Below are 15,407 nucleotides of genomic sequence, written 5' to 3'. Positions count from 1 at the left end.
CCCGAATCACCTCGTATGTACTCTCAGACTCCGCTTCAATGAATGATTGATGGTGTTTTGGTGGTTTCAAAAAAAATATAAAAAAAAATTTCTTGAACTCTTTAAGAGTAAAACTCATCAACAAAATTTTCCTCAGAAAAAAATATAAATTATAAAAATAAAAAATACAAAAACTCATCTACAAAAATCATGAAATATTATCTCAATATTACGGAGTAAATAGGTATAGTCCACACTTTGGCCCAATGACGACCCAACAGTAACATAAAAATATTGGGCTCTTAGTTTGGGCCACATTTTTTCAAGTAATTACTGTTCCGAAGGCCTGCGTTTAAATTCATATGGAATCACTAATCAAGTAATCTGTAATGAAAATAAGAGTTAGCAATCTTTCTCAAGCTCCCTTAACATGGATTCAAAATTCGATATTCCTTTTTTTCCGAATTTTCTTTTTTCTTTCATTTTTTTTTTTTTTAAGTCTTACATTTATATAGAAATAGAATTTTGAATCTTACTTTAACCAAATAAGATAGATGGTAATCTACAAGTTAGTACAAGTTTATAACAATCTTTATTCGCCGCAGTTTCAATTTTAAAACATTGTATTTTCGATGTTGATATAGGTTAATCTCTGAGATTAACATTTCTTTATGCATTGATTTCTATGCAACTTTATTATTTCACTTTTATTATTTAAAAAATAAAAGAAAAACATTATACTGTGAGAGAGGATATATTTACAGATTTATCTCAGAGATCAACTCGAATTTTCCCGTTGATGTAGATCTAAAACGATTAAACGAACCAATTTTGTCAATTGCATTTAACAACCATGTGATTATATTTCTTGCCCTTATAGTAAGGCACCTCTTGCTATGCACTAGATCATCATAAACTAGTAATCAAATTTAAATTTGACTTAAAATATATCAGTTTATCACTCATTTTGATTCCTTCATCGATTAATGTAGATTTTCTATCCATATTATATAACCAATATTTAAATTTGAGTGAAGGAGAAAAAAAATAAAAAACGACTAGTGTTTCTTCCATTTGAAACAATTGCACGTTGCCTTGGTGCTAGGAAATCCTCAACATTTACCATGTGTCAATTTTGTTGTCATCAACTCGTAAATGCAATTTAGGCCCTCTTCAGTTCACCTTTAAAAAAAAATATTCAGCAAAAATAAGTTTAGTTCAGTAAAAATAATTTTAATTCAGTAAAATTAATTTCAATTCAATAAAAATAATTTCAGTTCAGTAAAATCAGTAACTCTAAAGAAGAAATATAATAGAGAATCTGTAAAAATAATTTCAGTTCGACAAAATTAATTTCAGTTTAGTAAAAATAATTTCAGTTCAGTAAAAATAATTAAATTCAGCAAAAATAATTTAGTTCAGTAAAAATATTTCAGTTCAGCAAAAATAAGGTGAAGTGAACGGAGCCTTATACAACTTCTTAATTAATGTATAGTATTTCTCTTGTTTACAAAATCCCAAGAATGATTTGCCAACAATTTAATTACCATAAGCATAGTAGGGGACTATATATATTTTAGTTCATTAATATATGAATAGTATGTACCTTTATTGGTTTTATATATTATGAATTATTTTTACGGGAAAAAATATATTTCTTATTTCGTAGTCTAAAAATATTCCATCTATTAAAAAAATTACGGAGTATTTAGCTTTTTAGAAAATTTCTATTTCTAATATACATGCAATATATATTGAACACCCGCATTGCATACAATTTTGTCTAAACTGTTTTGTTTACAATTGCAAAAACTTTGTCAAAAAAAAAAAAAAAAATTGCAAAAGCAAGATAGCTTGGGAGAATAAAGGACAACCAAGCTAGGTTTCACCGATATACTCCGTCCCTCTCCGACCTTTTTTGTTCTTCCTATTTAGAATCTTGGCTATATTCAAAAGTTCTAATATTCTAAATTACTCTTAAGTATATAAAGCATAATATTATCATGTCAGACTTTTATATTAATTGAGTCATATTAATGAAAAACTTATTAATATTCAACTAATAGATTTATAAGGCAAAAGCTAACGAACGCCCCGATGGCGTTGGATAAGATAACTAAAAATAGAAATATTGAATTAAAATGAACATTAATTACACCAATCGACGCGTGATTTTGACATGCATTCCTAATTATATACCAGTTTAGAAATATTTTAAATGTCTATTTAACGCTCCAGGGGCGTTCGTTAGCAAGATCCTATTTATAACTAGTATATATGTAATTATAGACGTTCAATGTCAAGGTAATACATTGATAAACATGTATAGTCAAAATGGAAATAACATTTAGGATGTGATGGAGTACGAATTAAAAGGACTACGTTCAATGATTCAGATTCAACATTTGTTTTTTGACATTATTTTGGTCCTTGGAAATCATCAAGAAATCAATTCATGAATGCAACTTATAAGTTAACCTAATTATCTAATTTGCATACTCCCAAGAACGATATGTCAACAAATTATGATTCGCTTACATTAATTGCACCCTAACACACTAATACACAAACATAACCCTTGTATTTTCAACTATAAATAAAGAAAAGCTAGGCCCTAATAATCTCACCACCTCATCCCACTAATCACCTATTTATTACTCTAACCTTCTTCTTCCCCTCTCTAATCATATCAATCCTCCCATCTCTCACTAATCAAGATGTCGAAGAAGGCGAGTCAAGTCATGGCAACTCTTATGGTGGTTGTGCTCCTCTTAGGGGTGGTCGAAATAGCGAAAGCGTGTAACCCTTTAGAGCTTACTCCTTGTTTGTCAGCAATTCAAATTGGAAGCTTACCATCACCAACATCTCCTTGCTGCGTTGCATTGAAAAAACAGACCAAAGAATGCCTTTGTTCTTTCTTCACTAACTCTGAAACTTCTAAATATTTATGCTCTCCTACTGCTCAAGGTATTCCTCAGGTTTGCGGTATTGCATTCCCTTCTGATTGCTAATTATTAAGCTCTAATTATGTAGTTTTCTCTCTGGAAAATATATGCATTTTTTAATGCATTAATTATTTTTCATAATTGGGAGAAAATGAAGGAGATAAGTTGTACTATTGTACGACGTAGCTATATATGCTACTATATCTTATATGCATGTCTTTTATTTTGTACGTTAAGAATTTGTAACCTTGTAGTTCGCCTTAATTTGTTGGCATTCTTGCTTGGTTAATTATTGTGTACTACCGGAATGATAAATGAATCTTTATGTCTTGGATCTGTTTTGATACGTTGCTATAGCTTATTTTATATTGTCTTACGAATAATCGGAGCTAAAATCCATCGTATTCTTTCTTCCTAAATAAATTTATGATAACGATTTCATACCGTACGTATTATTTCATAGATACAATACATCAGATTATACATATGGTGTGTTGTACGTACGGAGTATAACTTATACAAAGTAGAGACGACGCTTTTGTATTAGTAGTGCAGTGATTATTACTTATTTTGTTCATCTTCGTTCCCTATCATTATATTATTACTAATTTTATGAAACTTTCATCTCGTGATCGTTTACACATATCCCAAAATGTTCCTAATATTATAAATTCCATTTTAAAACAAAAAGGGAACAGAAATTCTACGTGCAAACTGCAAATTGCACCGAAAGAAAACGATTTAGCAAAACTACAATAGCACGCACTATCATATCACATGTACGAGTACGTTTAATAATAGCTAAAATCTACAATCCAAGCCACCCTAATCATAATCTTAATCTCTTTTGCTAATTTTTAATCTTTCATTTTCCTCTATAAAAAGAATAATGAACCCTTAATACATTCACTTCACTCTACTATCCCACTTTCACTACACAACACATACACATTATTTCACTACTCATCAATGGCCAACAAGATGTACACTTTTGCTCTGATCACGGTGGTCGTAGCGGCTGCAATGCTGGCGGAGGCACCGATCCTGGCATCGGCGGCTACATGTGATATCAGTCAGCTGATGTCTTGTGCAGGGGCATTTTTGTCCCAAGATGTGGCACCATCGGGAGATTGTTGCAATAAGTTTAAAGAGCAACGACCATGTCTTTGCGGGTACAAGAAAAAGTATCAAAGTTATGCTAATTCCCCTAGTGCTAAGCGCGTTATTTCTGCTTGTGGTGTCAAGATTTCATGCTGAAAATTTGTAAGAATTTGAATAATAATAAGGTAGTCTTTTTTAATGGATCTTTTATGTTAACGTGATTTTTATCATCAAGGTTGCCAGATTTGTATTTTTTTTATGGGGTTTAATTTAGAGAGACATGAAGGGTAAATGATGTGGCATAACGATGTTTAATTACAAACAAGTATTGAGTATCACGTCAAAGCTTGACCAAAATGTTAATTGGCGTGCATAAGGATCAATGTTATGTGCGTAATAATGGTGTGTTTTGGTTTACTTATCAATGTCATTGATCTTTGCCGTTTTGCTCTCAGCTCACGATAACATTCGTAATTCTAAATCATTTATTAAAAATAGATTTTCCTAACGTGCCAATGTTTTGCGGTTTTGCGGTTTTGCCCGATTGGTATGATCCACATTATCCACAAATCATATAAGGGGTATCCCAAATTATTTTATCTACCAAACAAAAACACTTGGCCTTTGTTTTTTTGGGGGGTTATGTATGTAGCACTTTAAGAGTTTAAGATAAAGACCATAATCGAATCTCAATCCGGCCTCACATTTTTTTTATCCAATATTAACGGATCAAATAATTAAAAGTAGGGGTTAAGGTAAAGGAATTCCTACCTCCAAATACCCTCACTTGGTAGGATTCAAATTTTAAACCTCTAGAATCTAAGTGAGCCAACATATTATTGGTATTTTATACATACATAACAGTTAAGGTTTGTTTCATTCAATCGATTTTGTTTGAAATTATATTATTCAGCCTGAACTTATATTCATCATAACATAACTTGCATATGAGCATGTCGAAATTTTATTGTCTAAACTTATCTTAACATTTTTTTGAGGCATAACTTATCTTAATATATGCGTACTATGTTTGGAATTGTATAAAATTAGATAAAGTAAGTTAAAAACAAATAGACCATTAATTGTTGTCAATCACTTCGGTTATTCGGTATTACTGCCTCCGTTTCCTTTTAGTTAACACGTTTCTTTATTCATGTTTGTCAATACACAAATTAAATTATTAATATTTTTAATTATCGATAAGCAAATATTATTAAAAAAAGATTTTTTGAAAATATATATTGTGACGATTCTAACAAGATGACACACGACTATATTTTTCATTACGTATAAAGCACAAACACGGACAAAGGGAAGTGTGTGAATAGTGTTAAAGTCAAAACGTGTCAACTTAAAAAAATGGAGGTAGTATATCTGCGCTTGATAGTTGATATTGTGATAAATTAAACGTGTTAAAAAAAAAGTCATTATATAATACTCTTATTTGCTAATCACATTATGAATACTACGTATATTATTTCAAAAGCTTGACCAATTACATTCAAAATGCTCATCCGACTCATCCCTCGCTTAATTACAATAAACTGAATTTAAAAGCATGACACTTTAAGAATTTTATTTGCTAATGTAGTTATCAGACTATTAGGAGAATTGATAGAAAATATTTTCAATTAATTCATCAATATCTATCCGCGTGTGTATATATATACATAAATATATATATATATATATATATATAATATATATATATATATTTGTTTGTGTTTAGAGAGCCACAAGGACGGAGATGAGAACCGTTCTTAGGATCTCCAGAAATCGGGAGGGAAACTCTAACCATTTGAGCTATCCCTCACTATCTTAGAGCAAATATATGTACATTCAATATTTTGTATAATTTAAAGGCTTGATATGATGGTCGTTTTTATAGATGTATGAAATATTGATAGAGTATATAAACCGATCCTATACTCTGTCAATATTTCATACAAACCTCAAAATTGTTTCGCTCGTCACTTTCACTACCAAAAGACTTAAAGTTCGTGTATTTCGTGTTGGTTAGGTACTATTAGAGTTTCAAATAAACTAATATAAGAGAATGGGTCCCAAATTAAAGGGTTGTAATTTGATGGAAATGAGCCTCAAAATTGATACAAGAAGTTGTGGTGCAAGGTGAGACCAAGTGATGAGTGTTTGTCTTTGAATACTACTTTTCTTGATGTGGCACGTGTCACAAGATCACAACGACAATATTATAATTAACTCTTGGGCTTTTTTGCGAAAAAGTTCTACCTCTTATTTTTGTCTTTAAATGATTGTAATATTTGACTTTTTAAAATAAAAAATTATGAGTTTTGATCATAATTCTAACTAATACACAATTGAATATAAACATTCTAACTAATACACAATTGAATATAAACACCATTACAAAAAAAAACTTGTTAAATTTATTACAATGTACTAATTTTTGTGATTTATTCATGATGAATGTTCTTATGGTAACAAATATGCTTCATTAATAATGTAAAGGCAGATCGATTTAACACATAAATTTAAAATAAAGGTAGTAATTCTTAATCTGTACTAATTAATAAAAGAAAAAAAAAATCTTGCATTGTACTCTGTAATAATTGGTGACAACCGAACTAAATACTCGATTGGACTCTAGCAAAGTAGCAAGCGTTAGCTTAATTATACTCTATCCTAATTGATTTGTAAATGAGGTACAACACGTAAATAATCAATAAAATAAATTTTCAATTAATGAGAGGAAAAGGATACAGCTAAAACAACCAAATTGAGTCTCAAACCAAACACGTCGCAAAGTGAACATGCAAAATTGTATTGTAGGTTTCATTAAGGTTGTGAATTTGATTAAGGTCCACAATCCACATGCATGGGGATAGGAGACTCTGAGATTCATGACTTGCCTAATTCCTTCAATTCCATTTCATTGCAAATAAAAAAAGCACTCTTCTCGAGTTCTCTGGCTGCAACTTATGCTGTACCGGTTCGTATATATGGATGCTAGCTAGGTTAATCGGTTATGGTTACAGTCAAGATTATGGGTATGGATACGGATACATACGGAAGCAAGTGTCGGAATTAGGGTTGGGGTTTAATGACTAATCCAAGATATTAAAGAGAATATAATTTATTATGTGTTTTTTTTTTTGAATGTAATAGCGAGGCATGTTTTCATTAATAATAATGGCCATGTATTTGACACTTATAATAATCCCTTAAGAGATCTAAATTCTCAATGCAAGTATTTAACACTACCTCTGAACTAATGGCGTCGCTTCTGAACTGCTCCTGAATAATTCTAGATGTCTTTGCATCGTTATTGACGGGAGCTCCATTGATGTATAGTCGTGAAAGCGATTAAACTTGATTGATCATCAAGATCGGCAAATTTGAAAGACGAATCTTCTAAATCTGCACCCCTAAACCAACAGACCCGCAATTCCACAAATTTGCAAGACGAATCTTCCAAATTTGTATCCCTGCACACACGAAAAAAAAAAACAAACTAGCAATACTAAAAATCCCACCATTAGGGAACCCGACTAAATTATACATGGAGGGACTGACTATAATCACCATATTGATGGTGATCTTTATTGGCTAAAGAATTGCAGAAGAATTTGGGGCTTACCACAGATAAAATCGATGGTAGCCCCTAAGTTTTACTATGGTGGCTAGATTTGAAAAGAGAGAGAAAAGAGAATTATTTAGGGTTATATTTGAGAGAGTGAATAATTGTTATAATTTATTAAGTTTAACGTGTTTGTTTAGCTCAAATTTAATAATTACGCACGTTTATTGTTTTATGATACGGCTCAAATGATCAATAGCATTAATTGTCATTGTTGTTTAATTTCTAACAACAATTTAATTATGATGATTTATTATTAGATAAAACAGCAATAATAAAAGTGTTACGCAATATTTATAACCAACAACTACTGAAAACATACGAAGTACATACTACCTCCGCTTCTTATATTATGTGTAACAAAGAGTATTATTTGTAAGACATAAAATATTCCTTTGTTGCACATAATAAGAAACGGTGGTAGTACTAAACGGTTTTTTTTTTTTTTTTTGCGAAATTATACGTTGTACTTTTTGTAACGTATCCTTGATTAAGTAGTATAAGACGGGCAATATAATACGTAGTTTGAGCATTTAATATTTAATTATGTTGTTTTGTTATCATAGAATAAACAACAACATTAATTGGTTAACCTAATAGTATTAGAAATAACAAATAGAACGATCAGTCCCTTTGGATATGAAATTCAGGAAGAACAAACATGTACGATGTAGTATTTGCGCGATCGTGAATCAAAAAGCAAAAGATGGTGTGAACCGTAATTTATTACTATTTTAGTATTGTATAAATTTTATAACCATAAAAATAAATAAATATGGAAAGCATGATATAATTATGATCATTAAAAAAAATTATAGGATAAGAAGCACTTTCACAACGAGTCACCAATTACTCTTGAAAGCGATACTTTTAATAAATTTATTTACTAAGCTAATTGGATCAAATTTGGATTAAAAACAAAAAAGAAAATGACGTCAAATATTTATGCTAAAGACATCAATTTTAATGTCTAAATATAGATAGCAGTTTCAAATTTTCAATAGCCGGGTTCTTTGACTTGCTTATTGTTTTATTCATTTACAAAAACATGATTTATTTTTTTTTGAAAGCTACAAAAACATGATATATAGAGAACTTTAAAGCAAAAAATAGAAATTTTAGACATGTTTTTTACGTTTTCAATCTTTTATATATAGTTATTCATGCTTTGACTTTTTTATCGTGTGAAAATATTACAACTCCGATCCATAGGAACAACAAAATAAACGGATTAATAACTTAACAAAAAAAATATTGAATATGTATGATGTATAGTTGAAAATGGAATATCCAGAGAGAAAACACAAGTTTATCATCAAAATTTTATTAAATATGGGCCTCACAATTGTTGATACAACGCTTTTTTTGGTGTGACCGGCCACACTATGCGGCAAGCTGACACACATCAAAACATTGATTGGGTAACCCCTGATCAACCGAGTAACCATGACCACACCGTGTGGCCAGCGACACATGAAAATTAGTGTTGATGTAATTACAAAAATGTCACACTAACTGGATATTTTTGTTTATATATTTACGATTTTGCCTCTTAATAAACGAATTTTGTTCATCAAAGTGATAAAGTGAGACTCCCTTCTATCCAACCTTTAAGTTTACATGCTCCTCCAACCTTATAGGGGCTTTACAATGCCTTATCTACCGAAGATAAACTATCCATATAATCGCTTACTTGTAATTTTATTATCATAATGAAAAGAGTCAAGATAGACATGGCAGGTAGACTGTAGCTTAGGTGGCATTACATTTTAGATAGTAGTATACAAATTATTCTAATAGATAATTAAATAAAATAAATATATACGAGTATTCCATACTTCATACTCAAAAGTTATTCTAATTAGATTTGTTTTAATATTATTGTTTTTCAAAACACCAAATTAACATTATTTAAACTTTTGTAATTAGGTTTAGGTCCACGTTAATATACTAATAATACCTCCACCGAAAGAATAGAAACTAGAGCATACCGTTAATAATACGTCATATAATATGCGATGAGATCATGAAATCAAGAAATTAAACAATTACGTGGACTTTGGTCTGACTAAAGTGAGATGTAAATGCTAAATAGGGTTAACTCAATCGCCTGGTCCAGATCAGCTCATACTCAGCTTTGACCCGTCCTAGACATTCCCTCCCTTGGATAAACACTTTCTTTCCCACGTTCTATGTTTTATTTTTATTTTTTCATTATTTTAATTAATATTATATGACTCTCTATAAAATGATATACACAACTCTAAAGTTACACACAGGAAGATTAATTATAAGGGAAAGATTATGAATAATCAAACATTAATAACACTAATTGACACTTAACTATTGTTAAAAATATATATTTAATAATTGTTATAAGTATTACTAACTGAAAATATATTTATTTTTTTTTATGTATAAATTAGTAACATTAGTCGATGTAAATTAGGTGAGCGCAAAGAGTCAAAATATTTTACTTTAAAAGAGAGTAATAGATAACTCTACCAGATGTGTTATATATATATATATATATATATATATATATATATATATATATATATATATATATATATATATATATATATATACACTTTACTACAAGAATGGGAATTGAAATTTTATTTAATTTTTCGATAAAATTAGTTATATTACAATTTTATACATTTCTTAAATAGGAATTCCTTATAAAAATTGCAACAAACTTTTTAGGTGTAACCAAACGACGAGTATCTAGTTACAACGGTGAGCTTAATTGGAAAGAGAATTTGCTTACGCGGCGCATGAGCTCGTGGATAGTGGGTGTATGTTTTCTTACATTTCTCCGCCTCTCACTTTCAGCAATAGTAAAGTACAACTACCACCTTTCTCCCTATTTCCTTTTTCTTTCAGGTTCCAGATTTTCCTCATTCTCAACTTATTATAAATAGAGATCTATTTCCCATTCATTTGCACAATTCAACAACATTATATATCTATACTCCTATTATTTGATCACTGAAATTTCATTATATATAATAATTAAGCTGCTAATCTCATCGCCGTTGTTTAAAATATTCAAATGGCTGCTGCTGCTGCAAATCTCTCGGCGATCCTCCCACGAGTTCTCATTGTTTCTCGACGCACCGTTCGTAAGAACAAATTCGTCGATTTCGTCGGTATCTATCCCTCTTTGTCTCTTTTCTTGCCTTTCTTCAAATGTTATGTAGTGTTACATAACCATACATGCAGTCGTGTTTTATTATTGCTGATTTGCTACGATTGCATGAGGGTCATACGGATATGTGATCTAATCCATTTCGGAAAAAAAATATTATTCTGTTATTTTCATTAGGATTATATTATATTAAATGAATTCATAATATCGATATCATTCGAATCATAATCCTAGTTTAAAATGCTTTTTCAATGAGTAAATCATTTATTACTTCTTTTGTTCGGAGTTAATCAGTGGCTTTCTCATTAATCTGCCGCCAGCATAATACACAAGTGTACAAGCGACAATTAAGGCTACAAGTTAGGCTCATTAAACACATCATGCATATTTTGTACAGATATGTATTACAATTAAACACATTATCATGCCATTGTGTATATAATCCTGGCCTTTTTTTTTTTTTTTTTTTTTTAAATCTTTGTCAATCAAGTTATAAGTAGAAAAAAGAAAATCCAGAGAAAGTTATAGGGGAAAACAGAAAAAACAGAAATATGCAACTGACTTCCTTGAGAACAGAAATTTATACGTATCTCCAAATAATAAAAAAAGAAAAGAGAAACTTACACTAATTACCTTGCCAAGTAGGCACTACTAATACACATTAGCAACTACTCTCTTATTTTTTTTTTTTTTTTTACCTCACTTATCTATGAATATAGCTAGATCGATTAGTATTATGCTCCATATGTGTTTCTCCTCAAAAAAAAAAAAAAAAAAAAAAAATGCTCCATATGTGTTTGGTGATAAATAATATATACGAATATATACTCGAATTATATTGAACTTATGGATATGAGGTAAATATTAATCTGTAAAAAACTTACTCTCTCTGTTTTTTTTCTTTTTTTTAAGTGTCCCATAGTGACATGACACACATGTTGATGTAAACTTTGACTAATAATATCTTTAATGATTATTAACTATAAATTACAACAATTGAATATTAATATCTACTTATTGAGACGATTCCAACAAGTACCCATAAGACTATATTTTTTTTTTATGTATAATTCACAAATATTGGTCAAAATAAGTTTAATGAATAGTGCCAAAATCTCAAATGGGGCACTTAAAAAAAAACAGAGGGAGTATAACTAATTAAATTGTTGCAAACAAAGAAAGTATAATAAGTGCTACATGTAAGTCGTGCTTTCAACAAATTATTACTCATATCAAATACGAAGTAGTCTTGTGGACTCTCGTCTAACTATATATAAATTTGAAAATAGCTTGTTGATAACTATGTAGTATGTGAGTTTGAAAATCGGTTGTTGATAAAGTTGTACGTCAGCTCACCAACAATTTCAAAATTACCTTAGTACTAATGTAACTATTGTTATAAACTTATAACCTTAGTACTAATAATTAATGAAAAATTTAAAATTTATTACTCAAACAATAATGATAGATTTCGCACTAGTAATTTTGAGTGGTATATACTGTAGAGAGATCTGAATATACGTTTATAAAACTAATTAGCAAGTAACAACTCAATCAATATTATTGGGGGACCTTCTTTGCCCTGGCCTTTTCAAATTTCAATTTTCCAACAAACTGTGCATTTTTATTTTTTTTTGTTTTTTTGGCAAAACCTTGAAAAATAATTAATACTTCCCATCCACTAAATATTAAGTGTCAATTTAATTAATTAGATATCACTAAAAATTAGTCAAATTATTATAGGTGATCATTTAAGTTATGATATGACGGATATTTAATTCGAATTATGTACGTGTTAGCTCCTTTCCACAACAACTTAACAGTTTTATTGGTATCATTGCATTAATATAATTGTCGTGTTACCACTAAAAAACAAAATGATCATGATTAATAAATAATAATGATGAAATCATTTTTACACAGTCCTACTTTAATTTTTCACGTGTGTGATTAGGTGAATATCACTTGGACCTAATAGTGAAGTATGGGGCAGTACCAGTAATAGTGCCCAGGGTCTCGGGCATTCACATGCTACTAGAGAGCTTTGAGCCTATTCACGGTGTACTCTTGTGTGAAGGCGAGGACATTGATCCCTCTCTCTATGAATCCGACTTTAACTCCGGCGAACTTTCACCCGAGGATATTGAGGAAATCCGACGACTACACGCTAGTGACACAGCCATTGACAAGGAAAAGGACTCAATTGAGCTCAGGCTCGCCAAGCTCTGCCTCGAGCGCAACATCCCTTACCTAGGCATTTGTCGTGGATCTCAGGTGTATACACGCATCCTAATGTAAATTGTAACATTAGTTCTAGGTTAAATGGTGTAACTTTGAATCAAAATATAAAAAAAGTTAGACTTAAAAGTAAAATAAGTAAATTTTCACACGTAAAAGTCAAACTATTATAACTGTAAAATTAAAAATAAAAAATTGCTAGCATAAGTACGTCTGTGACTTTGTGTTATCTTAAATTTTACGTCGTATTAATAGGTACTAAATGTAGCTTGTGGTGGAACGCTCTATCAAGATGTGGAGAAAGAGCTAGCGAGAAAGGTACCCGAAGAGCAAAGAGTAGCCCATATTAATTATAACAACTACGATGATCATAGGCACGTAGTTAAGGTGTTAGAAGGCACCCCATTACAAAAGTGGTTTAAGGAAACTTTGGTGTCACAAGAGAATTTAGAGATTCTTGTCAATAGCTACCACCATCAAGGGGTCAAGCGATTGGCCCAACGATTCGTCCCCATGGCATGCTCGCCGGATGGGTTGATCGAGGGATTTTATGACCCCGACACGTACGACCCCGAGGACGGAAAGTTTATCATGGGACTCCAATTTCATCCTGAACGTATGAGACGATCTGACTCTAATGAGTTTGATTATGCTGGTTGTCCTTGTGCTTATCAGGTAAGACTATAAAATTTTAATACTACCTCCGTTTCTCATTATTTATAAATAAATTTTAATACTACCTCCGTTTCTTATTATTTATAAATGAATATTTTATGTCTAACAAATAATACCCCATTTGTTGCAAATAATAAAAAACTGAGGTAGTATTTAATCTAGGATTAATTTCAGCATTAATAATTATGTTGATCATGTATCGAAAATAATTGTGTTATTTTTAAAATTTTGACAGGAGTTTGTAAAGGCAGCAATTGCATACCAAAAAAGGATTAGTAACAATTCAATAAACGTGCCTAGGTTACTAAAGTTGGACCACACATTGGAGAAAAAGAGGAGAGTTATTGTTAGAAGTTTCTCGCTTGCCAAAGATATTTATTCAAGCGGAAATGGTATCAAACCATCTAAAGAATCCGAGCTTGATGTTGGAGCAAATTTTCTCGAGGTATTACTTCACTACTGCACATACTTAATACTGATGTACTATATATAATCCGTAAAAAAATTAATTTTTTAAAGTGGAAAATATAATAATAACCCATCTTTCATATAGGTTTGTTCATAACATAAACTTATACTTCGTGTATCTTATAAATAGTGTGTTCATGTAATAAGTACGCGTACTATTATTTCAGGCTTTAGTACGTTTTGTCAAGTAACATAAACTAGTCTTATGAATAATGTGTTCAATTCAAGTAATTAGTATACTATCATTTGAAGGCTTAACACTTATGTGCTTAAATTTTGTGATGCAGTCTAACACAGTGATGAGTAAGCAGCAAGAGGCAAGGTTGATAGAAGTAGGAGCAACAGTAAGAAATGCGTTTACATATTTCGAGAAGATTAAGGTGAACGAGGAGAGAGAAAATTTGGCAAAGAAAATAATGGAAAAAATGTCAGTAGAGCAGCTCACTGATCTCATGACTTTCTACCAAACAATGGGTCAGACTTGCTCGTATGTTTTGGATAGAAAACTACACGAATTATGACTTTATGACATTGTAGATATTGAATTGGGCCCCCAGATAATTTATAGATTTGGGCCCAAATTAGGCCAACTCTGAATTTGTAGGCTCTTATGGTTGGTTAAGCAATAAAGTTTAAATAAGATAAATAGATTATGGAATTTGTACCAATTTTTTTGACGAGAAATTTGTAGCAATTTTGTAAATACATATTATTATTATTAATTTCCTTGCATTGTTTTGTACGGAGTAGGATTTTTTACCTTAACCATTTCCTAATTTAATGTTGTCGAATTAGATTTGACTATAATTACACCACTAGATCGATAACATATACAACAACCACAACAACAATAATAATTCCTCTATTTATTTTTTATTTTTTTTTTTTATAGAAGCATCACTTTTGAACTCCTAGACAGTTTTTAAAGAGAAAAGAAAAAAAAATAGAAAACTCATTAGATGTGATAGAAATATAGAGTTATTACTAACTAGAAAGTGAAGTATCTAAAAAGCAGATGGAGTTATAAATAATAATAATAATCCCTCCATTTTATTTTATTTTTTTAAGTCCTATTTGAAATCTTAAGAAATTGTAATGGAAATGAAATCTAATACTAAATTTTAATGATCTTTCTGTACTTCAAAACAAAGTCATGTGAAAACTTATTAAATTCGTCTTGATTCTTAATTTTCAAATATGTTTTTTTTTTTTAGAAATTTTATAATAC

The 15,407-nt window shown here is 30.3% G+C and overlaps 1 protein-coding gene across 1 annotated transcript; it reads left to right on the top strand.

The window, feature by feature from the left end:
* The first annotated feature begins 10,589 nt into the window (after positions 1-10,589).
* LOC110728240 (protein NtpR-like) lies at positions 10,590-14,847 on the top strand. Its single transcript, XM_021907914.1, has 5 exons — positions 10,590-10,799; positions 12,753-13,072; positions 13,292-13,711; positions 13,947-14,156; positions 14,467-14,847. The coding sequence occupies exons 1-5, from the start codon at positions 10,703-10,705 to the stop codon at positions 14,698-14,700; spliced, it is 1,281 nt and encodes a 426-aa protein (XP_021763606.1). The 5' UTR covers positions 10,590-10,702; the 3' UTR covers positions 14,701-14,847.
* Positions 14,848-15,407: the final 560 nt, after the last annotated feature.

Source organism: Chenopodium quinoa, unplaced genomic scaffold (assembly GCF_001683475.1).
Source record: "Chenopodium quinoa cultivar QQ74 unplaced genomic scaffold, ASM168347v1, whole genome shotgun sequence".
Lineage (NCBI taxonomy): Eukaryota > Viridiplantae > Streptophyta > Magnoliopsida > Caryophyllales > Amaranthaceae > Chenopodium > Chenopodium quinoa.
Note: the sequence above shows the minus strand (reverse complement) of the source record. Positions and strands in the feature narration are given on the sequence as shown.